General features: G+C 36.2%; 2 protein-coding genes across 3 annotated transcripts; both read right to left on the reverse strand.

Moving 5' to 3' along the window:
• Positions 1 to 1,108: 1,108 nt before the first annotated feature.
• On the reverse strand, positions 1,109 to 5,273 carry LOC111809121 (LRR receptor-like serine/threonine-protein kinase RPK2). Its single transcript, XM_023695473.2, has one exon. It carries the CDS (start codon positions 4,915 to 4,917, stop codon positions 1,783 to 1,785), a length of 3,135 nt encoding a protein of 1,044 aa, XP_023551241.2. The 5' UTR covers positions 4,918 to 5,273; the 3' UTR covers positions 1,109 to 1,782.
• A 5,658-nt stretch (positions 5,274 to 10,931) lies between these two features.
• LOC111808703 (Protein kinase superfamily protein) lies at positions 10,932 to 17,492 on the reverse strand. Of its 2 annotated transcripts, none has more exons than XM_023694846.2 (8): positions 16,122 to 17,492; positions 14,182 to 14,407; positions 13,873 to 14,081; positions 12,397 to 12,523; positions 12,245 to 12,316; positions 11,911 to 12,097; positions 11,705 to 11,837; positions 10,932 to 11,435 (listed from the first exon to the last, which is right to left on the reverse strand). In XM_023694846.2, exons 2-8 carry the CDS (start codon positions 14,327 to 14,329, stop codon positions 11,172 to 11,174), a joined length of 1,140 nt encoding a protein of 379 aa, XP_023550614.1. In that variant the 5' UTR covers positions 14,330 to 14,407; positions 16,122 to 17,492; the 3' UTR covers positions 10,932 to 11,171. The 2 variants fall into 2 exon arrangements, with proteins under 2 accessions (XP_023550614.1, XP_023550617.1); XM_023694849.2 differs by having other exon boundaries at positions 16,103 to 17,492.

Consider the following 17,492-nt stretch of genomic DNA (forward strand, 5'->3'; position numbering starts at 1 on the left):
ACATTATTCGGTAAAAGATACGTTAGAAATTTAAATCTTTGACCATTTGAAAAAATTATTGATACACATTGAGAATCATTTATATTTTAAACTCGATGATAGTAAGGATGATATTTCTCTTTTGTACATCAAGTTCAATTAGTACTCGATGTGCAAGTGTAAATAATCATCAACGAGGTGGAATATTTTTTTAAGTTTCAATTTTGAGTTCATATATTTTATTAAATCTTGAAATCAATTTAAGAAATTATGAAGACTAAAATATAACCCTATAGAAACTAAAATAATATTTTTAATCAATATAATTTTGGTTAAATTAAAATTAATGTTCATAAACTTTTATCTTTCAAAAAGTTTATCTTTGAAGAGTTCTAATAATATTGTGAATGAAAACTAATTAGTTAGTTTTGAACCAAAGAACTTTTGTTTTAAAAACTTTCAAAGTTTAAACAATTTTAAAAGGTTAAAAAAGTGATATTAGTTAGTATATTATTGACGAGATCTAAATTTTTTTTAAAATTTCAAAATATCCTTAAACAATTTTAAAAAGTTAAAAAGTGATATCAATTAGTATATTGTTGACAAGATCGCCAATAACATAAGAATTTTAAAACTTTTCAAAAAGATTTTAGGATATTAATGTGTTCCTGATTATCTTTTAAACGTGATATTAAACATTTTCAAAAGTTCAATCGATATTTTTAATACTTTCCCTCCAAAGCTAATCATAAAAGTATTTTAAAAGTATTTTTAAAATTTAAGGATATTATACAACTTTTTTTAAAAAAATTAAGGATACAATTGAAAATTGAAAGACATTAAAATAAATAAAGGAGACAAATATATTTATTAATTTAGCCATCATTCACTCAAAGAAAATGGCCAAATATCACATGATGCACTTTTACTGTTTTTCACAAAAAGAATCATCTCAACAGATACTCCAAATTTAGTAAAACTTTGCTGTACAGAGCCAATAACAGTGAAAAGCTAATTGATTTATGCAGATTTGTGGACCCTTTTCCTTGATGACACACTACTTGTTTCTTTGTAAGAAAATACTTGAATAAGCCAAAAGTGAAGGAAAAGAAAAAAAATAAATAAATCATAACAAGCAAAAGAGACTCATAATTGTACCTCCATAACTTTCAACTTCAACTTTCCCATTCCAAATCATTACAAATAATCCTTACCATTATAAACTTCCGTGAGCTACAACTTACAAAATGTGTAACTGTAACCGTACAAGTCCACCGCTAATAGATATTGTCCTCTTTGGAGAGGTTTCCAAGCTTCCCTTCATGTCTTAGAGAAAGGTTTCTATACCCTTACAAGGGATGCTTTGTTCCCCTCTCCCACCGACGTGAGATCTCACAATTCACTCCCCTTCGCTACTATAACATCTGTTAGCGGTGGACTTGGGCTATTACAACAGTCTACTATTGTGAAGTGAAATCTTAACCTAGTTTGATCTATGAGGTTGAAATTGTTACAACTAAATTCAGTTTAATTAGAAGTTCGAGAGTGTAATTATAAACGCTATGGTTGCAGTTTTCTCGTGAAGAATACTAGAAAGCGGTCAAGGTTAGTATCTCTATAGTCTAGGATGTAACTATCAAACATGGGAGACAGAACTTTTCATTTAAGCTAGAGGGCTTAGAAAATGAACCTGGGTGAAAGAATTCATCTCAATATGTACGATTGGTTGTAATGTAGGGATGGCATGCTCTGTCATTTTGAGTCAGCAACCAGTTGAAGAGTGAGTCAGTGATCCTAAGAAATTTACAACTGTTTCAGTGTCTCGACGACCTGCTTCATCGACGGTCGAAGAGCGAGAATTTCAACTGTGCAATTAGACGCGAGTGTTAACATTCCAAGTAAGTGTTCCTCAGGTCCCATTTCCCAAAGTTCAGGAGTGAAAAGCTCAGAAGAACGACCTTCCTTGATCAGCATTTTTGCCCATGTAACAATGTTAAATCCGTTTCCAAAGTCGGAAAAGGATCGATCGAGCGACCTTTTTCCAGAAAGCAACTCTAGGAGCACAACTCCAAAGCTATAAACATCGGCCTTATCCGAGACCCTGCAAGTGGTTGCGTATTCTGGTGCAACATATCCAAATGTTCCTGCCACATCTGTTGTGGCATGAGTCTCTGATACCTCAAGAAGCCTGGCTAACCCAAAATCTGATATGAAGGTGTTGTGGTCTTCATCAAGCAGGATGTTACTAGGCTTGATGTCTCTATGAACAATCCTAGGATCACAGGAGTAATGAAGGTATGCAAGAGCCCTCGCTATGTCCAAAGCGATCTTATGGATTACCGAGTGCTTTACGTGTTTGCACGATTTTTCATGAATGAAGGTCTCAAGGTTCCCACCAGAAAGATAGTTGTAAACTAAGAACATTTCAGCCTCTCCGACGTAGTACCCGAGAAGAGTTACAAGGTTTTTGTGTCGTATTCTTCCCAGTGTTCGAATCTCCGCGTCGAATTGTTGGATGCCTCCTTGAAACCTACCAATGGACAGTCTCTTAACAGCAACCAGGAAACCTGAGGGCAGTTCAGCCTTGTATGTCGACCCAAAGCCACCAGTACCGATTAGGTAGCAAAGGCTGAAATTCTCGGTCGCTCGGACAACATTATCATAATTCAGATCGGACGGAGCATCAGAGAAAGTCACCACTTGTCTTTTCTTTAACCTATTTTGTCTATCAAGCCTTTTCTTAACAATGATAATAACAGCTATCATTAAGAGTAAGCAAATTAGAGTTGAGGAAGCAGCCACAGCGATTACCATGGACATGAACTTTCTTTGTCTCTTCCACTTCTCAACGTTGAGAGGAACTGGAAGTCCAGCTGGGGAGTCGGAGTACGACTCGGGGCATGGATGCAGAAACTTATTCCCATCAAAGTAAATGCAGTCAATCATGTGCTGAAGATGAGGAATGTGGCCAGAAAGGTTGTTAAAAGAGACATCCAATTTAGTGAGATGAGAAAGAGCAGAGAAAGATGCTGGTATTTCCCCAGATAACCAGTTATGATCAAGCAACAGAATCTCAAGTCTAGAAGCATATGATAAGCTTTCAGGGATAACTCCTGTAAATTCGTTTCGAGAAAGATCTAAACTCACTAGAGAAGTCGATCGACCAAGTCGAGATGGAATCTCTCCAGACAAATTATTTCCACCCAAAAGCATCCATTTCAAACTCTGCAAGTTCCCCAACTGATCAGGTAAAACTCCAGATAATCTATTCTCTCTCAAGTTGAGATGAACAAGCCTCTGCAAGTCACCAATTCCAGGTCCAATTGAGTTATCTAATTCATTGCTTGCAGCTTCAAACTCGATCATCTGTCGACAATGGAGGAAAAATGCATCAGAAATCTCACCTGATACTAAGTTTGAACTCAAGTTAACCGAAACGCTCGTCATATCGTTACAGTTCGAGACAAGATCGATGGGAAGTGATCCATTGAACTGGTTGCTATTAAGCAACAGTTTGTATGAGAACTTGTGACCATTAGCCAAAAGCACTTCTCCGACTTTGAACGAAGTTAATGATCCACTGAACCTATTCCAGCTAAAATCATGGGCGATTATGAGATTATCATTTAATCTTGGGAAATCCCAGACAGGGGAATTGATGTAAGAGTTCCAATTATCTTCATCATCTAAGAATCTGGAAGCTGGTTCATGCGGAATCATGTTCATACAGAAGCTATCTTTCTCAAATCTGGGAAGAACACCAGAAATTTTGTTCTGGCTTACATTAAAATACGCCATACAGGAAACTCGAAGCCGCACAGGGAGGTTACCCTGTAGCTTGTTTGAGGATAAATCCAGGTAGGTAAGATTCGCACAGTTCCCAATCGATTCGGGTATGGTTCCAGTGATGTAATTTTGCCCTAAATTTAGAACCCTAAGCGAACATGAAGAACTCCAATTATTCGGCAATTTTCCATTAAAATTACCTCTCGGCGCCCAAAAAACTTGTAGACTGGGAAGCAATAACAACTCGGAAGGAATTCCTCCATTGAAAGCGTTGAATTCGCCGCTTAAACTATCGTAGTCGGAATTGATGGCGTTCAAATTCGTCAACACGATCTGTGACAACTTCCGGCAGTTACCGAGCTCTTTTGGAATCGAATCGGTGAGGCTATTCCTAGATATATCAAGAATTCTGAGTTCTGATATTTGGCCGATCTCAGCCGGAATTTGTCCCTCTAATATATTGCCATCGAGCAACAGAGTCCTGAGTTTCCGACATTGTCCAATCTCCGCCGGAATGTTATCGGTCAGAAAGTTATGCGAAAGCCTCAAATGATTCAAAACACCACACCTATTACCAACAACTTGAATACTACCAGATAACTGATTGTACGATAAATCAATTGCTTCTAATTTCGTCGAACCTATCAATTTACTCGGAATCGAGCCAGAAAACGAGTTATCAGACAAATTAAGCAGGCGAAGAGATCGAAGTGACCTAATCTGTTTCGGAATCTCTCCAGAGAAATTGTTCCCCTGAAGCTCTAGAACCTCCAACGACTGAAGCTTACCAACACTCCTCGGAATCTCCCCGTACATCAGATTATTCACAAGCGAAAGAACACGAAGCTCAGTAAGATTTCCAATCGCCGGATTCAACGTCCCAGCCAGAACAGAATCCGCCGCCATAACACCACCACTTCCACTGATATTCAGCGCAACAACTCTACCAGTAACACCATCGCAAGTAACTCCAAACCAATCGCAGTGAGAAACCGACAAATTCCAACCACGAAGAACGCCAGAGCCGTCTAGCGAAATAGAGCCCTTAAACCTGAGGAGCGACATTGCATCATAGGAAACCGAGCCGCTTGTACCAGAAAAAGTAAACGAAAGGGAAAAGAACAAGAACCATGAAAGCGAAGAAGAAGACATCGAAAGAGAAGAAGAACCACCTCCGTGGAGAAGAATATTCCGATTAGCTAACCGGCGGCAGAAAATCCGGAGCAACAAGAAAATTTTCTGAAATGGTAACAGATGTGGGTGTCTGAATTGGATTGGCAGCGTTGATTGAAGATTGTTGAGGGAAAATGAAAGGAAGAAATGAAGATCAAAAAGGGAGAAAATGGAAGAAACTGTTGAAAGAGAAAAAGGAAGGAAGCGATTTCAGTGAAACAGAGCGGAAGAAAGAAGGAAGAAGAAGAAGAAGACAAAAGCAAGCGGCGTAAGGTAAGGATCTGAAACTGTACTCTACGTTGCGCTGTTTATTCACATGCATATTATTATTATTATTATTATTATTATTATTATTATTATTATTATTATTATTATTTTCTGCCAAATTTTAATAATAATCCACTAGTAAAAATAAATAAATATATATATATATATATATATATATATATATATATTTAGAAAATGGTCATGGGTTTATAATAAAAAAAGTTCTCTATTCCCACGAGGCTTTGTGGGGAGCTTATGCTGGACAATATCATACCATTATGGAGAGTCGTGTTTGTCTATCAATATATATATAGACTAATTATTCGGATTGTAAATTTTATCAATCCAAATAATCTTTTTAAAATAATGTACCCAACCCTAATTTTTGTTAGGTTCGGTTAGTTCGAATTGTTTGGGTCGTTTATTTAAATTTTTGTATTTAATAAAAATAAAATATTAATTTATTCATCAGAGAATAAATAATAAAAATAATAATTATGAAATTGAATAAAATAAATATATATATATAGTAATAAAAGTATATATTTTAAAATGGATTCATTTCAACCCAATCTAGTTTTAGAGAAACCCATAAATCAACTAAATCCATAAAAATTTCACTTATTTCAACATAAACAATCTAAACCGTATAAGTATAGATTGGGTTGATCAGGTTTTTCAGGTCATCACTCTGAACACCCTTAATTTTTCTTCTTTCTTCTTCTCTTTTTTTCGAGGAAAAAATCAATTTACACCAATTAATTTTAATTTTTTCGGGTTAAATCAATAGGAATTATAAATAATGGCTTCCACTTAGGGCAGGTAGAATCGAGTAAAGGAATTACAATAACAAAGGTTAAGAGACGACCAGTATACTTAACAAATCGTTAAATTATCATACTTAAAAACATAAACTAATAATTATATCAACAAAAATCCCAAAATCTTTATAAATTAATTAATTTAGATCTATCAAAATTTATTTATAATTTTTTTTTAATAAAACATATTTTAAGATTTACTTTTTGGGAACGATTCTATATTTAAAGGAGTTTAATTAATTTCCAAAATAAAACATTGTCAGAATTTGGATTTTTTTAATAATAAATTTCAGAATATTATATTTCTTCTATTTAGTATTATTTTTATTTTTTACCTTTTTTTTAAATAAAAAAAAAACTATAAAAAGAGAAGATTTGTCTTCTTTTATGAATCGGAAATGGATAATTACAATAAATAAATAAATAAATAATAAAAATTACTAATAAATTATTTATTTTATTTTCCAATTTGGAGAACATATTACTAAAATATTATTAAAAAAACAAAAATTAAAATTAATTGGAAGAAATAAAAGAAATTAAAAGGTATAATTTCATGTCATAGTTGAGGTATAACCTTCAAAGTTTGGTGAGGTTTTGAGAGGGTGAAAATGCTTGCAAATTCACGTTCGGTGTCGAGTAATTATCGTGTGATAACGACATTTAACTGTGTTTGCATCGTACCAAAACATGAAACGTGAGGATTTATCGAGTAATTATCGTATTTTCCAACCTTTTATATATTTTTAATAAAACATTAATTTCAAATAAATTTTTTTAATGTTCAACGTAATTTCAAAAACCTCAAATTTCAAGCACGAAATGAACACGAGAAATAAAATTCTCGTCTCTGACCTCGTTTAGGGAGAAAAATCTCTTTTGACTCGTTTTCCATCTTTATTTAAATAGAAATTTTCTAGCCCACTTGGGGTAGACTGACCCGCACGTTAAATGGACATCTCTAATTGTATCTCATTTATTATACTAAAACGTAAATACCTCTCGTGGCAATTTCTAAGATATTCATGATTATTATTTCAGGAAATTCAACTTATACAAAGTCGTCCGTTATATCTTTATAATCACTCTGATTCGAACGTAGGGAAGATGAAATATTGGATTTAAAATTAAAAAATTAATTAAAAAAAATGAAGAATCTTATTTTAATATAATAAATAAAAGCTCCCCAATAAATCTCAAACCCCAAAACTAGAGAACACATTTCCCAACAAGCCTACAAAAGAATCTTTGTGCTTGAAGTTTGGGAAAATATTTATTTAATAAATAATAAATTAATACTTTTTATCTAAAAAAAAAATAGTTGGTTAAAAATATTTATATGGAAATTAAAATTTTTATTTTAGTGTATAGAAACATTAAATAATCATTTTGGAAATTCAAGTTAATTATTATTTTTTAAAAAATTGAAAGACTAATAATATAAATTTTTAATATTCACCCGCTCAATCCTCAAACTAGAGATGTCCACTGGACGAAGACGGGAAAGCGCTATCCCCACCACTTATTTCATTTATCCCAAATTTTTAATTTATTTTTTAATAGATTGAGGCCAAGTAATTTTTCCTCTTTATGAAAATAATTATTTTAAATTTTTACGTATAATTTCCATTAAAAAATGGTAAAAAAAAAACAAATATTAACAAATCAATATTTTTAAAAATTTAAAATTTTAATAATACAAACAATTAAAAATAATCTACAATAGTTTTTAATTTAAATATTACAATTAAAGTCTCAAAATTAACTATTTTTTATTTTAATAAAAGCAAAAAGTGCAGTTGAAAATATATTTATATTAAACGGAACGTAAAATTGGGCAGGGAGAGAGTAAAAATATAATCTGGCCCCAATTCTATTTATCTAACGAAAAAAATTTACCCACTCCCTCCTCATTCCTGTCTAAACGAGGAATCAGAGTGCAATGAGAAGTAATCACTACAAGGAAAGTAAGATTCGGATTACCTTATTTGAAATTCGAATTATTTCACAAGCAAGATCAATTATGTTAAGCTTGAACGATTCTAAATATGCAACCCAAATTACATAAAATGGCAAATAAACTTAGTCTTTGACTAATGAAACGTACAAACACTCAGCCCTAATAATAAGAAATCACTACAAGGAAAAGTAAAATTCAGATTACTTTGTTGATCAAATATCTTAAGATAATAACACTTCATTAAGATTCGAATAACTCCACAAGTAAGATTGGTCATGTCAAACTTAAATAATTCTAAACATGGAACTTAAACTACATAGAGTTGCAACGAAAATGATATTTGGACATTTTTTAAAATAATTTTTAATAATTAATGAGAGATGTGAAATTACAAGAACACCCTTGGACATTGGGGACATCACATCAACGAACTACGAGGCAGGAATCGAGCTGAATGTCTGTCAATTGTCAGTGACTGGACTGGCGTCCTTTTGGAATTTTATTTTATTTATTTATTTATTTGAATTATTATTATTATTATAATTAATTAAAATTGATATTTTCTGTGGCATTTATTAAATCATTTCAGCAATCAAAAATACATGAATCCTCCTGATTTGACAATTCCAACTCACCTATTTACCCTTTTTTTTTATTAAAAAAAAAAGCATTTCTTTTTCAATCATTGCTTCATTATATCTTTTGTTGCATTTAAAATTATTATTTTATTTCAAATATATATTTAAATATTTTTTTAGGGTTTTTTTTTTTTTATGAAATTCTAAATGGTCCAAAATTGGTAAATTATTTTAACCATGAAACTTTACAATTGTTTAAAAAATAATAAATATTCTATTATTTATTATTATTATTTTTTACTATGCAATAAAAACAACTCATCATTTTTAATTTATTAAAAAAAGTAAAAAAAAAATTAAATTAAATTAAGGGACAGGGAAATGATTAGGTCCAAATTTGGTGGGTTGATTTAATAATTTTCCCATTAGGTAACCTATCAATCAACAATTATATTTCGTCCATAATTTACATTAAAAATGTTATAAAAATAAAAAATGTTGTGAGCGATAGGTAAAATATGCGGAAAGAATCCGTGTTAGTTTGTGAATACAAAATAACGTGACTATATCATAAGAGATGCAAAGGAATACTGAGGTTATCAAATCTCGAAATCTGGATTTTAAATTCTGTTTTGAGTCTTAAGTACGAGATGTAACAAATTTTGCAATTATATTAGATCTGTGCGTGTCCGAGTAGGAACAGTTTATTATATAAAAGTTTAATTAAATTGTACCATATTTATTTAAAAAATAATTATAAAAAAACCATCCATGAAATGATGCAAAGGTGGAAAGATAAAAAAGTGAAATTACTTAATTCAAGCAAAGATGATTTTCCAAGAATAAAAAATCAATAAATAAATAAAAAGGGAAAAGGTAAAAATGGAATCCTATTTTTCCATGCTTTTTGTCAAATAATTTTGAGTGAAAATTTGAAATTTATAAAGAGAATAAAAACGGTAAAAAAAAAAATTAACACAAAATTTTTTAATGGTTGTCCTTTTTTTAGAATGAGGATTGTTCCATCCCTTTTCACTTTTTTTTTTTTTTTTTTTTTTATAATAATTTCAAAAAGATTTCCAATTTGCACTTTTTTTAAGTGATTTCATAAAAAATTTCAACTTCTAAATGATTTTAAAGTAACATATTCATCCGAGCCAAATTCATCGTGTTATAGCCTAAATTTACCGCTAACAGATATTGTTTGTTTTGGTTGGTTATGTTATCGTTGTCAGCCTCACGTTTTACACCCTTATAAAAAAAATGTTTTGTTCCCTTCTTCAACGGATCTCATAATCCACCCCTTTGGATGTCTAGCGTCCTTGCCGGCACACCGCCTGGTGTTTGACTCTGATACGATTTGTAATATCAAAGTCCACCGTTAGCAGATATTGTTTGCTTTGACCCGTCACGTATCGTCATCAGTCTCACGATTTTAAAACGCATCTACCAAGGATGGGTTGGATTGTGTCATCAGGTTCTATTTTTTAAAAAATAGTTCACAATACATGTTACATTAATAAATAAAGTCTTTTAAATGTTAAGTATTTACGACTCCCATCAAGTAAATATTACTTATCTTTACAAAAATAGGGTAGGATTAGGTTGTAACAATATTTTTGGGTTGGTCGAGTTAACCTGACTAAAAGAAATATCCATATGCAAACCGAATCAAAAGCAAAAGCAAACAAAGAAACGAGTCCAACAAAAAGTGAGTCCAAGAAACTAATAAAAAAAAGCTCGCAAATGAGAAGAAAGTAGAAATAAAAAACCGTTCATAAGCTAGAAGTGCCAAAAACACCGAAAGGAAAGGAAATACCCGAGTTAACTTAGGTTGGGGTGATTTTTTTAACCTATCGGGTTAGATACTCGAAGGAATTGAATTGGGTTGGTAACCCGACCCAATAAAAAACAATATTTCTATATATCCTAACACAAAAACATATAGATCAAAATAGATCTGGACTATTTTATAGGTACTGATACACATCTCAAATCGATGATAACCTATGATACTCATTCAACGCTAAGAAGATGTCACGGTGACGAGAGAGTAGAGGTCTGAGAGACGAGAGGTCGGCCACATGCATTCAACGAAAATAAAGAGACGGGTGCGATTGTTAGCAACACTAAAATTCAAAGAGTAACGAGAGTAAAAAAACGGTGCACGGAATGCAATTCAAGGTGAGCGGCAAACTCTTAGGGTTGAAGTGAAACAAATTTAGTTTGAACGGAACCAAATAAAAAAAAAAATAACAACCCACGAACCCAAATCGAGAAAAATGCTTACCCGACCCCCAACGCTGTCGGGTTTGATTGGATTGGTCGGATTCTCGAACGGCACACCAATCTCAGTTCACTTTCATATGAACAATCAACAATCAGTTAATGATAAAAAGAATGATTCAGCTGTTTCATTTTTTATACACTTACAACAGCTGAGGTCTCTTACTCTTAAAAAATTAAAAAATTAAAGAACTAAAAAGAACCTTATTACACATATACCACACTTTTTAGCTATCGACGAAGCCCGTGTTTTCCGTTCCTCTCGGTTTTCACGTCTGCAAGAGAGCTGATGTTGGTATTCGAGCTAAAGCTTCTAGAATTTCACTTCGTGGCTTTGAACAACTGACTCCCAAGGGTAACAGTTGGGCTTCCTTCTCCCATCACTGTTGTCAAGTTCACCTCTTTCTCCAGTATCCTTTCAAGCTCCATCACCACATAGCTCATCCCGGGGCGCCTCTCGCTCGAAGATCCGACGCATTGAAGTATCAAGTTCATCACTTCAGCCATACCATCCTCGGTGAAGCTCTTCCCCAATCTCGGATCTATAAAGCTAGCAATATCGCTCGTTTCCTGTTTGTTTTGTATCTTTCAAATAGGCATGGAACGAGACACGGTTTCAGAATTCGATAAACAAAAAAGTCGAAAAAAATCCCAGATACTAGACCTATGTGAATTACTCTGGTATTGCTTTCATTAACCTCGAGACGGGATTCATATCGAGAAAAGTAAACTGTGTATCAAAGTTACCTAAAACAATGTCTCTAATAAAGTATGATCGATATCGAGATAATTTCGAGCAAGACATGATCAGCTAGTATAAAATGAAGCTTTGAAAATTGTCGAAATCTACTTACCCAATCAACCAGAGTATAACTTGGATCGGAAACGGGCACATCGGTAGCTTTTTGACCGCTTATCAACTCGAAAAGGAATACGCCAAAACTATATACGTCACTTTTCTCGGAAAATTGTCGAAACTCCTTTACCCTACAAAAGAGGATGGAAGATGAACAATCATACAATAGAATATGGAAAAAGGTAGAAGTTTTAGAATCAATACTCGGGAGCGAGGAATATCTCATCCGCTGCTGCTCGAGACGACGATTCTGAAATGTCAGATCTTCCCATGACATTGTGAAGTCCTGCATCTGCCACTTTAGCTATAAAATTCTCGTCGACGAGAACGTTGGACGTCTTGAAGTTTTTGTGTATCAAACGAGGGCTTATGGAGTGAAGATGTGCCAGACCTACGTACGATAATCAGGTCAGGTTACCGAGGGACGAGTTTGTCGAAAGCTTTCGTAGATAAGAATTTGGTTTCACCATTGATATATTTGATGGTTAGTCAATCTAGAAGAGATGCAAATAAATGCTCACTGTTTGCAGAGGTTCACCTTTAGCTGCCCCCAGAGCTATTGAGAGTCTGATCTTGAACTCGAGCCTCTCGGCTGAACGCTGCTCGGTGCCTGCAAAAACGATGCTCTTTAAGAGTGAGTTTGGAGCGACTTTTGAGAAATAACGCTTTTACATGTATGATAACCGTTACCATATATGTGGCTAGAAACGCTCCCATTGGGTATATAATCGAAGATGAGGAACTGTAAGTTGTTTTCCTGGCAGTAGCCCAAAAGAGTTACGAGATTTCGATGCCGAATAGACGAGAGGTAGTGTACCTGATAGTAAATGAACTAAATTAGAAGGCAGAATCAACTGAAACGGTAACGGCTCAAGCCCACCGCTAGTAGATATTGTCCTCTTTGGACTTTTTCTTTTGGACTTCTCCTCAAGGTTTTTAAAACACGTCTATTAGGGAGAGGTTTTCACACCCTTAACAGGAATGTTTCGTTCCCCTTTCCAACCAATGTGAGATCTCACCCACCCCCTTTGGGGCCCAACGTCCTCGTTGGCACACTACACTACCCGGTGTCTGGCTCTAATACCATTTGTAACAGCTCAAGCCCACTGCTAGCAAATATTGTCTTTTTTGGAATTTCCCTTATAGGTTGCCCCTCGAGGTTTTTAAAACACATCTACTAGGGAGAAGTTTCTACACCCTTATAAGGAATGCTTTGTTCCCCTCTCCAACCAATGTAGGATCTCACAATCCACCCCCTTGGAGGCCCAATGTGCTCGTTGGCACACCGCCCACCCCCTTGGAGGCCCAACGTTCTCGTTGGCACACCGCCTGGTGTCTGGCTCTGATACCATTTGTAATAGCCCAAGCCCACTGTCGGCAGATATTGCCTTTTTGGATTTTCCCTTCTGGGCTTCCTCTCAAGGTTTTAAAACGCGTCTAACATCTAACAGGGAGAGGTTTCCACATTCTTATAAGGAATGTTTTGTTCCCCTCTCCAACCAATGTAGGATCTCACAATCCACCCTCCTTTGAGGCCCAACGTTCTCGTTGGCACGCCGCCCACCCCCTTGGAGGCCCAACGTCCTCGTTGGCACACCGTTCGGTGTCTAGCTCTGATACCATTTGTAACAGCCCAAGCCCACCGCCGACAGATATTGTCTTTTTTGGGGATTTCCCTTCTGGGCTTCCCCTCAAGGTTTTAAAACGCGTCTAACAGGGAGAGGTTTCCACATCCTTATAAGGAATGTTTCGTTCCCGTCTCCAACCAATGTGAGATCTCACAATCCACCCTCCTTGGCGGTCCAACGTCCTCGTTGGTACACCACTCAGTGTCTGACTCTAATACCATTTGTAACAGCCCAATCTCACCACTAGCAATATAATCCTCTTTGGGCTTTTCCTTTTGAGGTTCCCCTCAAGATTTTAAAACACATCTACTAGGGAGAGATTTCCACATCCTTATAAGGAATGCAACGTTCTCCTCTCTAACCAACGTGGGATCTTAGAGAAACTCTTGGTTTAGCACGAATCAATACATACACGACAATCTCAAAAGAAAATACAGGTGAGTGAAGCAATTCCGTTTCCATACGTGCTCAAATTATGCACGTTCAGGTTGGAAATATATCGATGTCGAAGGCTTACAAGACAATAAATGAATATTACCTCATCTACAAAATCCTGACTCGGCGCTCCATGTCGCTTTTTGATAGCGACGAACATTCCATCATGAAGCATGCCCTTATAGACCTCCCCAAATTTCCCTTCTCCGATCAAATTCTTGTCGCTGAAATCATTAGTGGCTATCGCCAACTCCGCCATCTCGAAATGTCGAGCATCTCGTAGAGACAATTCAATACCAACATGCCTTCCAACTACAAGTAATGAAAAACACAACCAACTGATGATCATCCTTCTGAAAAACAAAATACATATGCTAATGGATAACTCGGGCGACGAAGACGAAGAGAATACCTTGAACAGAAGGATCCGAAGAGCCCGTCTCGGAAGTTCTTGCAGCGTTTCTTGAGCGTGCTAAGAATCTTATAAGTATAATAGTCAATCCCACCAATGCCACGGCTCCTGCAGAACCTCCTAATACTGCTGCAAGGACCCTTGACATCTCATGTGGGTTCTTCCCTTCACCGTTGATGCTTTTTTACAGTATAACAACTACTATACACACTATTATACATTGAATCTGAAACACAAATGAAAAAGAAAATTACAACAATCATATTGGGGAATATAGAACTACGTGTTAATGTAACGGCCCAAACCCACCACCGCTAGCAGATATTGTTCTCTTTAGGCTTTCCCTTCCGGGCTTCCTATCAAGGTTTTAAAACGCGTCTACTAGAAAGAGGTTCCACACCCTTATAAGGAATGCTTCGTTCCTTTTTCCAACCGATGTGGAATCTCACAATCCACCTCCCCCTTGGGGACCCAGCACCGGTGCCTAGCTCTGACACCATTTGTAACAGCTCAAACCCACCGCTACCAGATATTGTCCTCTTTGGGCTTTCCCTTCCGGGCTACAAGGAAGAGGTTCCACACTCTTATAAGGTTTTAAAACGCGTCTACTAGGAAGAGGTTCCATACCCTTATAAGGAATGCTTCGTTCCTTTTTCCAACCGATGTAGGATCTCACAATCCACCCCCTTGGGGATCCAGCACCGGTGCCTAGCTCCGACATCATTTATAACAGCTCAAACCCACCGCTAGCCAATATTGTCCTCTTTGGGTTTTCCCTTTCAGGCTTTCCCTCAAGGTTTTTAAAATGCGTATACTAGGAAGAGGTTTCCACACCCTTATAAGTCATGTTTCGTTCCCCTCTCCAACCGATGTGGGATCTCACAATCCAACCCCTTTGGGGACCCAGCGTCCTTGCTAACTCACTGCCTGGTGTCCGGCTCTGGTACCATTTGTAACAGGGAGAGGTTTCCACACCCTCGTTCCCCTCTCCAACCGATGTGGGGTCTCACAATCCAATTCGTTCCCCTCTCCAACTGATGTGGGATCTCACAATCCAACCCCCTTGGGGACCCAGCGTCCTCGCTGACTCACCACCCAGTGTCTGGCTCTAATACCATTTGTAACAGCTCAAACCCACCGCTAGCAGATATTGTTCTCTTTGAGTTTTCCCTTTCAGGCTTTCCCTCAAGGTTTTTAAAACGCTTCTACTAGGAAGAGGTTTCTACACCCTTATAAGCAATGCTTCGTTCCCTTCTCCAGCCGATGTGGGATCTCACAATCCAACCCCCTTGGGGACCCGGTGTCTGGCTCTAATACCATTTATAACATCTCAAACTCACCGCTTGCAGATATTGTCTTCTTTGGGTTTCCCTTAAGGAGAGGTTTCCACACCCTCGTTTCCCTCTCCAACCGATGTGGGATCTCACAATCCACCCCCATTGGGGACCCAGCGTCCTCGCTGACTCACCACCCAGTGTCTGGCTCTAATACCATTTGTAACAGCTCAAACCCACCGCTAGAAAATATCGTTCTCTTTGAGTTTTCCCTTTTAAGCTTTCCCTCAAGGTTTTTAAAACGCGTCTCCTAAGGAGAGGTTGCTTCGTTCCCCTCTCCAACCAATGTTGGATCTCACAATCCACCCCTTGGGAGCCCAGCGTCCTCGCTAACACAACGCCCAATATCTAGCTCTAGTACCATTTGTAACAACCCAAACAAGTTAAACAATTCTAAATCCCATCCCTGAATTTTCAGATCACAAACCAAACCGAGTGCACGGCGCATACCCGAAAGTGATTGATATGAAAGCAAATCTTACACTCAACTACAAGAATGAAGCTGAATCTACAGATCTTCATCTTTTCCTAATGAACATCTAAATTCAGCAAGAACAAGAAGAAGAACAGATTGAAAACAAACATACATCATCTTGAACTTCAAACCTGAAATTGTGAAGAAACTACAGAGAACGATGCAGATCTTTTGAAAGCGTAGCATCATTTAACAATCAGCAATTGCAGAACTCTTCTCCTTCCAGTAAACGAGTAAAGACGATGAAATTCAACCCACATTTCAAAAGCAATGAAGAATGTTCTTAGAGCTCAAAAATCACAAAAAAATGGAGTCCGATCATCACTTCCAGCAAATGCTGCTGAAGTTAAAATCGTATGAAGAAGAAGAAGAAGACGAAATCGGCTAAACAGCAGCAGAAAGAAACAGTGGGAGGGTACTTTTTGGTTAAATTAATACCAAATGCATCATTGGATACAGACAATGCCGACAGAAAGTGACCTTGCGCCGACAACAACAACTCAGAGTTTTATTGCAAAAGGAAAAATCAATACAAACCCACGAAGAACAATCAGATGAACAAAATCAGATCAAAATCTCGTCTACCCTTTTAACGAAACAATCAGATGAACAAAACCCATGTCGCGAAAACTCGAATAATATGAAGAACAACAAAAGAGTAATAATGTAGATTCAACCCAAAACCCCAAACCCCGATTCAGCGGAAGAACAATAAGAAAATGATCGAAAACCCTCCTATTCTTTGCACGATTCAATCAGATGAACAATACCCATGTGGTCAAACTAAAATCGAAGGAAGAAAAACGATCGATGATCAAGAACAACAACAAGAAAAAAAAAGTGATAATCTAGAGAGAAGGGGAGAGGGAAAGAGCAAAAAGGGGGAAAAATGAAATGAAACTAGAGGAATTAAAACTCGATATATATCAAGTAATGCAATGTGTGGGCTGTAAAGCAGCAAAACAGTGTTGTCTGGTACTGCAAGTTGAAAGAAATAGGTGGGTTCATTTTGCTGTGTCGTATACAGAGCATCTTGGCTGTGTTCATATATCACAGAGCTTCTTCAAAAACAGGAAACAAAATTCAACCCCAGAAACCCAAAATCAAAATCAAAATCAAAATAAAAAAAGAATAATCAAATCACTCAAATCATTACCCATTTTCCAGACGATTTCTAAATAAACAAGAACATCGAAGAACAGAGGAGAGAAGGAGAGAACAAAAAACAACAAACAAAAAAGAAGAACGAAAAGAAAGAGAGATTCGAAGCAGGAGAGTAGCATTTTGTGGGGCTTAGAGTCCCCACCAGCCAGCTATGTTGACATTGCTTCTTCCAAATAACCTTTTTCTTGCAAAAAAAAATAGGGTTCAGAGAAAAAAACAGTGGAAATTTATATGGAATAAACGAGAGAGAAACGGACAAGGAAGGGAATAATATGCAGGCACGTTAGAACATCCAAATGCTTCGTTTATTTATTTCTTTTTCTTCTGTGATTTTGAAG

This window comes from Cucurbita pepo, chromosome 13 (genome assembly GCF_057944985.1).
Source record: "Cucurbita pepo subsp. pepo isolate OVF chromosome 13, ASM5794498v1, whole genome shotgun sequence".
Classification (NCBI taxonomy): domain Eukaryota; kingdom Viridiplantae; phylum Streptophyta; class Magnoliopsida; order Cucurbitales; family Cucurbitaceae; genus Cucurbita; species Cucurbita pepo.